At 61.3% G+C, this 11,390-nt stretch overlaps 3 protein-coding genes across 4 annotated transcripts; all 3 read right to left on the bottom strand.

The window, feature by feature from the left end:
• Nucleotides 1-746: 746 nt before the first annotated feature.
• On the bottom strand, nucleotides 747-5,067 carry SPEM3 (SPEM family member 3). Its single transcript, XM_059149920.1, has 3 exons — nucleotides 4,863-5,067; nucleotides 4,663-4,720; nucleotides 747-4,565 (listed from the first exon to the last, which is right to left on the bottom strand). The coding sequence occupies exons 1-3, from the start codon at nucleotides 4,998-5,000 to the stop codon at nucleotides 934-936; spliced, it is 3,828 nt and encodes a 1,275-aa protein (XP_059005903.1). The 5' UTR covers nucleotides 5,001-5,067; the 3' UTR covers nucleotides 747-933.
• Nucleotides 5,068-5,622: 555 nt separating this feature from the next.
• SPEM2 (SPEM family member 2) lies at nucleotides 5,623-8,608 on the bottom strand. The gene is made up of 3 exons (XM_059147979.1): nucleotides 7,632-8,608; nucleotides 7,418-7,475; nucleotides 5,623-7,051 (listed from the first exon to the last, which is right to left on the bottom strand). Exons 1-3 carry the CDS (start codon nucleotides 7,767-7,769, stop codon nucleotides 5,709-5,711), a joined length of 1,539 nt encoding a protein of 512 aa, XP_059003962.1. The 5' UTR covers nucleotides 7,770-8,608; the 3' UTR covers nucleotides 5,623-5,708.
• Nucleotides 8,609-9,689: 1,081 nt separating this feature from the next.
• Nucleotides 9,690-11,385, bottom strand: SPEM1 (spermatid maturation 1). Of its 2 annotated transcripts, none has more exons than XM_059147999.1 (3): nucleotides 10,820-11,385; nucleotides 10,653-10,710; nucleotides 9,690-10,457 (listed from the first exon to the last, which is right to left on the bottom strand). In XM_059147999.1, exons 1-3 carry the CDS (start codon nucleotides 10,952-10,954, stop codon nucleotides 9,718-9,720), a joined length of 933 nt encoding a protein of 310 aa, XP_059003982.1. In that variant the 5' UTR covers nucleotides 10,955-11,385; the 3' UTR covers nucleotides 9,690-9,717. The 2 variants fall into 2 exon arrangements, with proteins under 2 accessions (XP_059003982.1, XP_059003981.1); XM_059147998.1 differs by having other exon boundaries at nucleotides 10,811-11,385.
• Nucleotides 11,386-11,390: the final 5 nt, after the last annotated feature.

An 11,390-nucleotide genomic window follows, 5' to 3' on the forward strand; every position in this document is an offset into this window, starting at 1 on the left:
GAATGGGGGAGGCAGGTTTCCATATACCTGGTTGTGACCTGAGAGACCAGATGGGGGAGGACTAAAGGCTAGGGTCTTTGTCACAGTCTGAGGGGCAATCGGGTATAGGGTGTCCCTACTCCTTCCCTCCTCCCCAGAGGGTGGCCTGTCATCACATTGAAAACAACTAAGTTCTCTGGGTTCTGTGCAAGCTTTGAAGATGCTGGGTTTGAGTGACAAGGGAAAGGAAAGTTTCTGTAAACTGTAAAGCATTGCTGTCCGATAGGTTTTTCTGTGACAGCGGAAAGGTTCTAAATCTGTGCCATCCAATACAGTAGCCACATATGGCTACCGGGCACTTAAAATGTAGGTAATGAGACAGAACGGAATTAAAATTTTTTTTTCCTTTTTTTAAGTAGGCTCCATGCATGCCCAACATGGGGCTTGAACTCCCGACCCTGAGATCAAGAGTCACGTGTTCTACCGACTGAGCCAGCCAGGCGCCCCTAAATTTTTAATTTTATTTATTTATTTATTTATTTTTTAAGATTTTATTTATTTGACAGAGAGAAGTCACAAGTAGATGGAGAGGCAGGCAGAGAGAGAGAGGGAAGCAGGCTCCCTGCTGAGCAGAGAGCCTGATGCGGGACTCGATCCCAGGACCCTGAGATCATGACCTGAGCCGAAGGCAGCGGCTTAACCCACTGAGCCACCTAGGCACCCCTAAATTTTTAATTTTAATTAATTTATGTTTTAACAGCCATATTTGGCTCATGGCCACTGTATTGGATGAGGCAGCTCTGGGCCTTGGGGTTCCACCACACAGGGATGCAGGAGAAACAGGGGCAGGGATAGAGTAGCAGCCCTCATCGGGCCCTGTGGGGAGCCACAGCATCAGGAACAGGGCTAGGGTGGGATGTCCCCAAACAACCACACAATCGTTCTCTCGCCTCTTTATTCCTGATGCACCTTTGCCCCCTCTTTCTCCAAGGTTCTCATCACACTCTGATATCCCCACTCCTTGGTGGTCTCCGGGGGGTTGCTGCACGCCTCTTGGCGACTGCGTCTGGGAGACAGAGCTTCACACTTGTCCCTGCCCACCCCAAACTGTCTCTGGCGGGCATCGAAGACCACATGCCCGACTCGGGTGCCTGACCCAGGGCAGTAGGGCTTCCAGTTGACTTTGGGAGGCATAGACATCTGGCGATAGCTCTGGGAGGCTGAAGGCACCGGATCCACGGGACGGTATGCCCAGTCTTGGCCACCTGCTCGCCGGGAGGATGGCTGCAGCTCAATTAGCAAAGGGACCTCTGAGAAGGTTTGCAGGTCATTGTAGATCACCGCCGGGGGCTTGGGTGAGCTGGAGTTCTGACTAGGTGGGACAGGCGGCCATGGAAGGCGCTGTTGTGGATCTTCCTTCTGGGGAGCCTGCTCGGATGCACATGACTTTGGGCACAGTGAGAACTTTGGGGTCTGAGGGAGGCCCAAGACTTGTTCTGAGTCGGTACTTAGAGCAAGGCCTGGGTTCTTGGGGTGGTTGGGATGTGAGATAAGGGGTGAATCCTTGTGGAGGCTGGATTCCCTAATAAGACTTTGAGTCTTGGGGAGAATATGGTCTTGCGTAAAGGCTGGGCCCCTATGGGAGCCAGGATCTTGATTAATTCCTGGGTACTGGTGGAAGTTAGGGTCTTGGGTATATTCTGGGCTCCTGTAAATTCCAACGTCTTGTGTCCGGCCACATCTCCTTTCAACTTCAATGGCTTGTGTCAGGCCTGGACTCTTGTAGTCTCCGGAGTCTTGGGTAAGGCCTGAGCCCTTAAGGAGACCAGAGGTTTGGATCAAGCCTGAGCACCTGTTGACTTCAGATTCTTGGTATAGGCTCTTCTGTGGGCAAGGATCTTGGGGAAGGCCTAGGCTCCTGGAGACTCCCAGCTCATGAGCATGACCTGTGCTCTTGTAAATTCCAGAATCTTGAGAGGGTCCCGCACTATTATGGAGGCCTGTTGTCTGGGAGAGATCTTGCCTTTTATGGTGTATAGTCTCTTGGTTTTGTTCTAGATTCCTGTAGACGCCAGAGTTTTGCATAAAGCCTGAACTCCTCTGAGTGTCGGAAGTTTGGGGAAATGGTATGTCCTTGTGGAGGTTACAAGGTTGGCTGAGACATGGGCTTCTAAAGATACCTGCATTTTGAGTAGGACCTAGGCTCTTTTGGGGGCCAGAATCTTGGGTAATGACCAGATTCTTGTGAAGTCCAGAATCTTGAGAAGGGCTCGGACTCTTGCAGAGAGAAGAGTCTAGAGTAGGGCCTGGGGGCTTGTTTAGGCCTGGATCTTCAGCAAGGCCTGGGTTCCTTGGAACTCTCAAGTCCTTTGAAAGGCTTGAAGTCCTTTGGAGGCCAGAATCTTGGTTGAGGCCCAGACTCCCCTGAAGTTTAGGGGGCTGGGGTGGAATTGGGGGTTGGAAAGTCTTGGAGAAGTGCGGAGGGATGGGGAACTGGGAAGAGGAGACGGACTGAGAAGATTTGGAGGTCGGGGGAAAGGTGGGGGGTCGCACTGAGTCGGAGAGCTGCTGGTGGTTGGAGGCTTGATGAGGGACAAAGGATCTGGGGGACATAAGGGGCAGAGAAAGAGTGCACGGGGGAGAGATGGTGCTCACTGAGCTCTGGGTAGTGGTCGGAGAATGAAAGCAACGCTGAGAAGGTGTGGCCTCCTTGGAGTAGACGAGGAATTTGGGGTAGACCGGAGTCTGAGAGTCTGTGCGTCTCCTCTCTGAACTGCAGGGATGGAAGCTAAGATAAGGGAAGATCTTGGGCTGCAAGAACTTGTCTTTGGCATCATTCGAGATCTTCCATTCCACATTTCCCAACTCCAGATAGCCCAGGACGGAGCCTGTGGAGTGCTTGGCACTGTCCCTGTTGGGTTGTTTCGTTGTTGGCTCCGCTGTACCAGAGCTGTCCAGACCCTGCCCCTCTTGGGGCCTGTGGAGGGTGCCCATGTCCTTTCTGGAATACCCAGAGGGCGGAGGGGGGCACATATGGTGTATGCTCTGCTTCACCCTGCGGGCATCATAGACCACGTGGCCAGTGGAGAGGTCTTGGCCAAAGGCAGTCAGGGTAGACGGAATAGGAGTTAGGATGGGGGTACGGGTGGTGACAGAGACTGGAGTGGGAACAGGAGTGGTCGTCAGGGTCATGACCAGAGTTGGGCCAGGCGCTGGGAGAGGGGCTGCGACAAGGGTCGTTGGGGGAGGGGCTGAGGCAGAGGCGGGAGAGGGCACCAGGGGGTGAGGTGCATGGGTGTGGGTTAGATGAGCATGGCCTGGAGTGCAGGCTGGGCTGTGGGCTATTACATGCTCAGGGGTGTGACCCAGGGGATGGGCTGAGGGGTGCTCAGGGTTCTGGGCCTGGGCAGGAGTGGGCTGAGTGTGCTCAGGGGTAAAGCCTGGGGAGTAGGTATGGGCCTGGACTGCGGTGTGCTCGGGGCCATGGACTGGGGCTGGGGTGTGTTCAGCGGCATGGGCTTGGGGGGTGATGTGCTCAGGGGTGAGGGTTACGGAGTAGGTATGGGCCTGAAGGGAGTGGTATTCAGGGGCTTGGGCTGGGGAATGGATCTGGGCCTGCGGCAGGTTATACTCAAGGGTGTGAGCTGGGTCGGCCTGGGGGGTGGTGTGCTCAGGGGTGTGAGTTGGGAAGGAGGTCTGTGTCTGGGGGGTGTGGTCAGGGGCGTGGACTAGGGAGGAGGAGTGGGCCCCAGGGGTGGTGTGGTCAGGGGTGTGGGCTGGGAAGGAGGTCTGGGCCTGGGGGATGTTGTGTTCAGAGGCATGGGCTAAGGAGGGGGTGTGGGCCTGGACTGGGAAGTAAGTGTGGGCCTGGGGGGTGGTGTGCTCAGGGGTGTGGGCTGGGAAGGAGGCCTGGGCCCTGGGGGTGGTGTGCTCAGGTCCATGGGCTTGGAGGGTCTGGGCCTGGGGGGTGGTGTGCTCGGGGGCATGGGCTAAGGAGGAGGCACGGGCCTTGGGGGTGGTGTGCTCCAGGGTGTGGGCTGGGAAGGAGGCCTGGGCCCTGGGGGTGGTGTGCTCAGGTCCATGGGCTGGGAAGGAGGTCTGGGTCTGGGCTGTGGTGTGCTCAGGGGTATGGGGTGGGGAGTGGGTGTGGGTCTGGGCGGGGACACGGGGTGGGTCATAGTCTGGAGTGTTGGTCTTGCTCTCATGGGGCAAGAGGAGGGGAACCACGTCCACCGTGCTCATCCTGGGGAACTGGGAAGGTGTCTGGTGCCTGGAGATAAAGGGGGCCTGGGCCTTTAAGGCTGTGACCTGGGAGGCTTCCCCAGCTCCCATCACCCCCTCCTTCCACGGTCCCCAGGGAGCGTCCACAGGAGCTCCGGTGTGTCCACATGGAGGCGGCACCCAGCAGCACCCAGAAGCTTTCTCGTCGTTCATGTCTGGAATCCAGGAGTTGAGATGGTTAGGGTGCCCGGCCAGGAAGCCGGGGCGACGGTGGAAGCGGGAGGAGACTCTCGAGCACAGGTTCTTGGGGTCCATGGAGCAGCGGGTACACATGGGATGGCCACCTGCACAGCTGGGATGCTTGTCTGCGGGCACAGTGGGGAGGGGGCAAGGCCAGGGCTCCTGAGGGGCTGAGAGAGGGGACGGGCCCACATCCTTGAGGCCCTGCTGAGGTCCACTCACCTTTGGGGAAAAAATGATGGAAAAGGATCCGCAGAGAGCTCTTCAGATGCCTCCAGAGCTGAGGGGAGCAGGGGAGGGGGGAGCCCGGACGTGCGGTGAGCCCTGCCGCCCAGCCCGTGCTCAGCCCCATCCCGGCAGCCCACCCACCTCGGCCCCTTCCCACCACGGGGCTCCCCCAACCCTGTTGCCCCCGCCCTGACCAGAGTCACCACGTTGATCCCCACGTTGAGCAAAATGACACTGCCCAGAATCAGAAGAATAGAGTCTCCAAGGTCCTGGCACTTCCTGGGGTTGGTGCCAGAGCACACTTGAGCTCCGTGGTGGGCTCGCTCACCCATGGCCGGGGGTCCCAGGACTACCTGGGCCCCCCCGTGGCCCCCACATACTCACTAGGAGCCAGACTCCTGTCTTGGGGGAGGGGGTGAGAGACTGGGTCACAATGGGGCAGGTGTTGGGTCACAATGAGGGAGAGGAGGAAATGGAGGGCCTAGGACGGCCTGCTCTGGTACCAGGTTCTCCTCACCTGAGTCCCCAAAGTCCAGCGGGACTGAAAGCCAGCGCCCTGCCCTGGGGCCCTCATTCCTCCTCTGTTCCCTCACTGCCCTACCTTGCTCCCTCAAACACTCATGCAGTCTGTCCCCTCCGCCACTCCCGAGGCTGGGAAGACCTTGGCCTCAGAGCCTTGGCCTTCTCCCTGCCCTCCATGGGGCAGTGGCCCTGGATCTAAGCGGACGTAGGACGCACGGGCCTGGAATCTGACCTTCACCGTGTCGTGTGGGGCTGAGCCGCAGAGCCCACTTACGGACCAGGGAGAGCAGCCGCCCAGAGCTGGTGGAGGTCTCCCAGTCTCCTGGCTGCAAGGGCCCCGTAGGGCAGCACGGAGTGGAACCAGGGTCCTGCCAGGGGGGACGGAGGCCACAGCCACGGGGACGCAGGCTGACAGGAGGAGGGACCCTTCCCAGCCGCAGAACACACCACAGTGCTTTCCGAACTCTGTTGCTCTTTATTCCTGCCTCTCTGTGTGGCACCCCCCCTGTTGCCGCGGGTCAGTGAAGCTTCCCGGTCCGGCTCCGGTGCAGCGATGGCCTCGAGGCCGAGGCGGAGGGCGGGGGCAGCGAGTTGGCCCTCGCTCGGCTCTCCTGCACCTGCCGCTTTAGCTCCAGGCTGTCGTAGACCTGGCAGCTGGCAGTGCCCCCCGGGTTCCTGCTGAGCGGCAGGAAGGTGGGCTGGGGCTGGGGGGGCTCGGGGACCTGGGCTTCAGGCAGGGGCTGGGAGGAATGGGGGAGCAGGGCCGAGCAGGGGGCTGGGGCCCGTTGGTAGGTGGTCTCGCCCAGCATGGTGAGGGAGGTAGAAGTCGTCAGAGGGTGCCGAGCCGGCAGTGCCTCAGCCCACTCGGCCGCCCGGCGCCGGACCTCGTGGGGCTCGCGGGCATTGTAGCTCAGGTGGCCCGTGGACGGGTGCGGGCTGCGGCTGGGCTGGCTGTAAGTGTGGCCGGGGACGCTCCGCCGGTGCGCCTGGGGGGAGCAGTGCTCGCGGGCCTCGGGCCGGGAGCCCCGGGGCACCAGGGTGGGCGGGGGCTCAGAGCCCTCCAGACCCCGCCGCCGCTGGTCCCAGGAGTCATAGAGGAGCTGGCCGCTCGAGGGGTAAGGGCTGAACCCCGCGGGGACCCAGGAGGGATTGGGGGGCAGCCGGCGGAGGGGCGGTGGAGGTGAGGCCCACTGCTCTACCTCCATGCTGCCCCAGACTCGGGACTGGGAGCAGTGGGGCCCGCAGGACTGCAGCCGCAGCTCCGACTTGGCCTCCACACGCTTAGGCATGCGACGCAGCTCGGGCGAGAGGTAGAGGGAGGGTGGGGGCAGACTGGCCAGGATCCCGCCCCGGCGGCCCCACAGCCCCACGTTGGAGGGCAGGCCCCTCTGCGGGTAAAGCCCTCCCCAGCCGCCCCGTGGGTACTTGGGGTGTGGGAAGGCCAGGTCCTCCTCCTCCAGGTAGGAGTCCAGGTCGCCCCCGAAGGAGGGCACCACCCGCAGCTGGGACATCTTGCGGCCTTGATGGTGGCTGAGGAAGGCTGAGCGGTTGTGGCATAAATGCTTCTGGTTCTTCAGCCCCCACTGGTGGCTGCAATAGTCGTGGTGGTGGTGGTGGTGGTGGCGGTGACCGTGGCCGTGGCGTTGGCGAGGGCCACGGCTGCGGGGACGGTGGCGGTGGCGGCGGGGGCGGCGGGGGCGGCAGGAGCGGGAGCTGCGGAGATGGTGGTAAGAGGAGGACGGGTAGCACACGGGCCGGGCCAGCTTCACTTCCATGGGCTCCAGGGTGCAGTGGACGTGGACGTCTTGGGGCTTGGCAGGGGGATCCTTGGTGGGACTTTCACAAGGCTGGGAGGTTTCATCTGGGGGTGACAAGAGTCCGTGAGGTTGGGACGACTGTCAAAAGAGCTCGGGGTTGGGAACAGGACGGCATAGGTTTCTCGGGTTGTGCTGGTGACGATGGGGTGGGAGGAAGGGGGCCATGTCCCCGACCTCTCTTACTGCCATACTTACTTTTCTTTTTTTTTTTTTTTAAAAGATTTTATTTATTTATTTGAGAGAGAGACAGTGAGAGAGAGCATGAGCGAGGAGAAGGTCAGAGGGAGAAGCAGACTCCCCGTGGAGCTGGGAGCCTGATGCGGGACTCGATCCTGGGACTCCGGGATCATGACCTGAGCCGAAAGCAGTCGTCCAACCAACTGAGCCACCCAGGCGTCCCACATACTTACTTTTCTGATTAGTCCAAGAGATCATCTTGTCTAAGACGTTCTGGAGTCCATGCCACATCTGGGGGTGGGGAGAGGGCGGGAGTGAGGACCGAGCGTCTCTCTACCCGCACCCCGCCCCGCCACACTCCTACCTGGCTCCCAGCCAAGAGCACACTCCTGCAGGTGCAGGTGCCCCCCCCCTTGCCTGTGGGGGCGGCCTGCCGCCAGCACTGACCATGGTCACCACGTTGATCGCAATGTTCACCAGGATGACGAGGCCCACCAGCAGAAGCAGCACATCTTCGGGATCCTGCGGATGTTCCTGATACTGATTACAGCACCCCACGTTGTCATACCAGAGCTGGTTTTCCATGGTGGGGGGGCCCTAGGGCCACCTGGGCCACCGCCCCCCCCCCCAGGCCCCAACCACACTGTACTCATGCTGGGACCTGGGGACAGCTACCAGCTGGTGAGGGGTCTGGGTCATAATGAGGCACATTGTGGGGAGTCACAATGCAGAGGTGGCCACTTTTATCCACGCGGCTCGCCCTTAGATGGCCATGGCCGCCCTTGGTTGCCACTTGATGGGGCCCCCGTCCCCGGATATCCCAGAGCTCAGTCTGTCTCTGTCTCCCACAGGGGCCTGCTTAAGTCGCCACCGGATTCGTGAGTTGAAAATAGGGTCGCTATAGTTGTAAGACGGTTTTCACAGGGCTCGAACGGTCCATAAAGAATTTCCTCCAAGTCGTTGTCCTCATGAGACATCATGGCAGCTTGTGGAGTTTGTCCCCTCGACCCATGCTTACTTGGCGCTAGCAGCTAGGGTGACAGCAAGGGTCCCCCCGGGGTCACCCCACTGTGCTGTTCCCTCCCCGTCCTTCCTGTTTCACTGCGATGATTCGTCTAGCACCTACCCTCCCCCACCTCTTCTGGCCAAGGATTGCAGCCAACACAGTGTGGTCACCAAGCCCACTGGTCCCCTCGCTTCGGAGCAAGACTGACTTCCCACACGCCCCGGTTGCTTTCATCTGCCAGGGACCACCCCCCCGACCATGCTCTTTTTGCTTCCTAACCAATTGCCCTCCCACTGACCTAGACCTCCCAGCGGGAGAACTGTTAGATGCCCCCTTAAGAAAACCTCCCAAAATTCACAAAGCACAAAGAGATGTCATTGTTGACAAAGGAGACTTGTTCGGAAGCAGGTTCATGACTGGGGCCCCTGGAAGTGGCGCCCTCGGGTCCTTGAGTCATTTGTCTGCACGATGGGTGAATAACTCGACCGGAATAAGGCAACATCCAGTGGGCGTTCCCCTTCGAGCCCCTAAACACGTAGTGGGTGCTCGATACTCACTGAACGGGATCAAAGTGATCAATGATGTCGGCTGAAAGCGAACAGAGCAACAGGCCCGTTGCTCTGTTGCTCTGTTGCTCAGAAGGCCTGTCTGTCCACATTCCGCGCACACATCTGCTACGGAAGGTGGGGTCCGCGGCCTTTGGCAGGGGAGCACTCACATGGCTTCGGTTCCCAGGCGCACCGGCGGCCATGTGCGTGTCCGCATGTCTGTGCATGCGTGTGCATGTGTGTGTGCAACGCGGGCCATCTAGGAGCAGGGCAGGGCCTGCGTTTCCCTGCTGCGTGTGGTTGGGATGCTCTGACGAGTTCCTGTGGTCGACTGAGGCAGGTGGGAGCCTGAGGGGCCAGGCTGACTCTGTGTGACCGTGAATAAGTCACTTTTCCTCCCTGAGGCTCGGTCTCCTCTTTGGTGACAGGCAGGTGCTAACCGCAGTAGTGAGGTCTCAGAGGGCAGCCCTCAAGAATGTCCCCTGTGTGTGGTCCTCGGCTCCAAGCCTGCTCGCGGCTACAGGAGCTTCCGGTCCTGACTGGGGCGTGGGGAGGCCTGGATGCCCTCCTTCCCAGCAGCCCCGCTCAAAGAAACTAGGGCTTGGGGTGGGGGCACACATCACACCTGGGGGCTACAGCCCAGCCCTGGCTCCGGCCGAAACCAGGCCGCTGAGGGGCTAAGGCCACAGGGATGGGGGTCTCTCCTCTAGTGCAGGTCAGTTTAAGGATCTGGGCCGGGACCTGGGGGGCTGCTCTGGGCACGAAAGAAAACAGGGGAGTGGCAGGTGGGAACCTGCCTCATCAGGGGCTAGGAGAGAGCTGCGGGCAGGGCCCAGGGAAGCTAGGAGGTTGACGAGGGTCCTTGGGGCTTGTGAGGCCCCTGTGGCCAGGGAGACCCTTCTCTGAGTCACCACAGGGGCCCTGGCGTCCCCAACACCACCGCGGACCACCTCCTCTTTTCCTTTTATTTTTGTCCCAGTCACCCCTCTGTCACAGAACGGTATACCCAGCCCTTGTTTGTCCCCTCCACGGCGTTGCTGGACGGGGAGCCCAGGGGGTAGCAGTGGGACAGGGCCTCCACCTCACGGGTCAGCTCCCGGAGCCGCCGCCGCACGTCTCGGGCGTCATATACTACGCGGCCCGAGGAGCGGCACCGGGGGATGTCGGGGACGTGGGCAGGGCCCAGGACTGGCGGTGGGGCCACAGGGGCAGGGGCACAGGGCTCCGGCTCAGCCTGGGCCCCTGGCCCCACCCCGCTGTTCCTGTGGCTCAGGGCCTGTGGGCTGGGGGGCGGGGGGTTCACCGGGTACACGTACGCCTCAAGGCCTAGCTCTGAGCGCATCTCCGCTTTGAGTGGCCCGCCTTCCACGGCCTGCTGGAAGCGAATGGTCTGGGGAGGGGGCTCCGCGGCATCCTGGGGCCAGGGAGCCCAGAACCCCTGCGTGGACTGAAAGCCCTGCCAGTCTGCGGGCTGATCCCAGTGGTGGGAGCAGACTGCTGGGTGCTGGTGTGGGGGCTTCTCCTCGTCGTCCGTGTCGGGGACCCAGGCTGCCGGGCGGTGGGTACGGCGGCCTGAAGAGCGGCGGTGGCGGTGGCGGCGACTGGGCGGGGGGGTCACGGTCATTTTCACAGGGTCCATGGTACATCGGAGGTGGACTGCAGGGGCGCTCTGCTTCGGAGGCTGGGGCGGCTTCCCTGGGGAGGATGGCTTAGAAGCTTCTATAGATCAAGAAGAGGCGGGAGGCTGGTGGAGAGGCTGGCAGGGTATGCTGGAGCAGGGGGGAGGCTCCACCGCTGAGAGGGGAGAGTGGGAGGGGAAGGGGCCGGCTCTAGCTCAGGGCTGGCTCACCAGGTTCCTGCCTCTCCTGTGCCCCCCACCCCTCCCCCGTCCCCAACCCCCGGCCCCCCGCTTACCTTTCTCATAAACAATATGGAACACTTGGTGTAAGAAGCCACGGAGTCTTCGCCAGAGCTGGGTGAGGGAGGACACAATGACCCCGGGCGGGCCCTGGCCACCAGGCCTACCGCCGCTGCCCTCCTGCCAGTGCCCACCCGCCTGGCCCCACCCTGACCAGCGTCACCATGTTGATGCTAATGTTAATGCAGATGACGAGACCCAGTAGCAACAGGATGGAGTTGCCCAGGTCCTGACAGTTGTTGCTGTTGGAGCTGTGATACGACGCCCACCCGGGCCGTGGCCGCTCAGCCATGGCCATGGGGGTCCCTAGGGCCACCGGGGCCCCTAGGCCCCCAGCCCACTGTGCCCACAGTAGCCACCAGCCTGCATGCCTGCCCCAGGGGCTCCTGGGGGCAAGCGGGTCACAATGATGCCGGGGCACTCCCTCACAATGTGCCAAGAGGCAGTCTTGGGCTCGTGGGTGGCCCTCCAGCCTGGGCCCAGGCCTTGGCAGAAGCCGAACCCTTCACCTGGCATGCCTGTCGCCTGGACCAGCCCGTGTGCCCCCTGGCCTGTCTGGGTCTGCCCCCACGACCCCAGACCCTTTCTTCTCTATACCTGCCTCAGGCCTCTGCACACACCTGGGCCTGGATCGGAACTCCCCGCACAACCCCACTACCATGGCAACCGTACCCCAGCACCCACTCCCCCCTTTCTGCGCTCTGAGCTGCTCCCGGAAATGGGCTGTGGGCTCA

The sequence above is a fragment of the Mustela lutreola genome, chromosome 15 (assembly GCF_030435805.1).
Source record: "Mustela lutreola isolate mMusLut2 chromosome 15, mMusLut2.pri, whole genome shotgun sequence".
Classification (NCBI taxonomy): domain Eukaryota; kingdom Metazoa; phylum Chordata; class Mammalia; order Carnivora; family Mustelidae; genus Mustela; species Mustela lutreola.

Coding starts and splice junctions, on each gene's coding strand:
- SPEM1 (XM_059147998.1), bottom strand. CDS start 10,954: ATGGCCATGGCTGAGCGGCCACGGCCCGGGTGGGCGTCGTATCACAGC. Junction 10,711..10,810: donor GCATCAACATGGTGACGCTG/GTCAGGGTGGGG, acceptor TCCCTCACCCAG/CTCTGGCGAAGACTCCGTGG. Junction 10,458..10,652: donor CCATATTGTTTATGAGAAAG/GTAAGCGGGGGG, acceptor CTTGATCTATAG/AAGCTTCTAAGCCATCCTCC.
- SPEM2 (XM_059147979.1), bottom strand. CDS start 7,769: ATGGAAAACCAGCTCTGGTATGACAACGTGGGGTGCTGTAATCAGTAT. Junction 7,476..7,631: donor CGATCAACGTGGTGACCATG/GTCAGTGCTGGC, acceptor CCCCACCCCCAG/ATGTGGCATGGACTCCAGAA. Junction 7,052..7,417: donor CTCTTGGACTAATCAGAAAA/GTAAGTATGTGG, acceptor TGTCACCCCCAG/ATGAAACCTCCCAGCCTTGT.
- SPEM3 (XM_059149920.1), bottom strand. CDS start 5,000: ATGGGTGAGCGAGCCCACCACGGAGCTCAAGTGTGCTCTGGCACCAAC. Junction 4,721..4,862: donor GGATCAACGTGGTGACTCTG/GTCAGGGCGGGG, acceptor TGCTCCCCTCAG/CTCTGGAGGCATCTGAAGAG. Junction 4,566..4,662: donor CCATCATTTTTTCCCCAAAG/GTGAGTGGACCT, acceptor CTGTGCCCGCAG/ACAAGCATCCCAGCTGTGCA.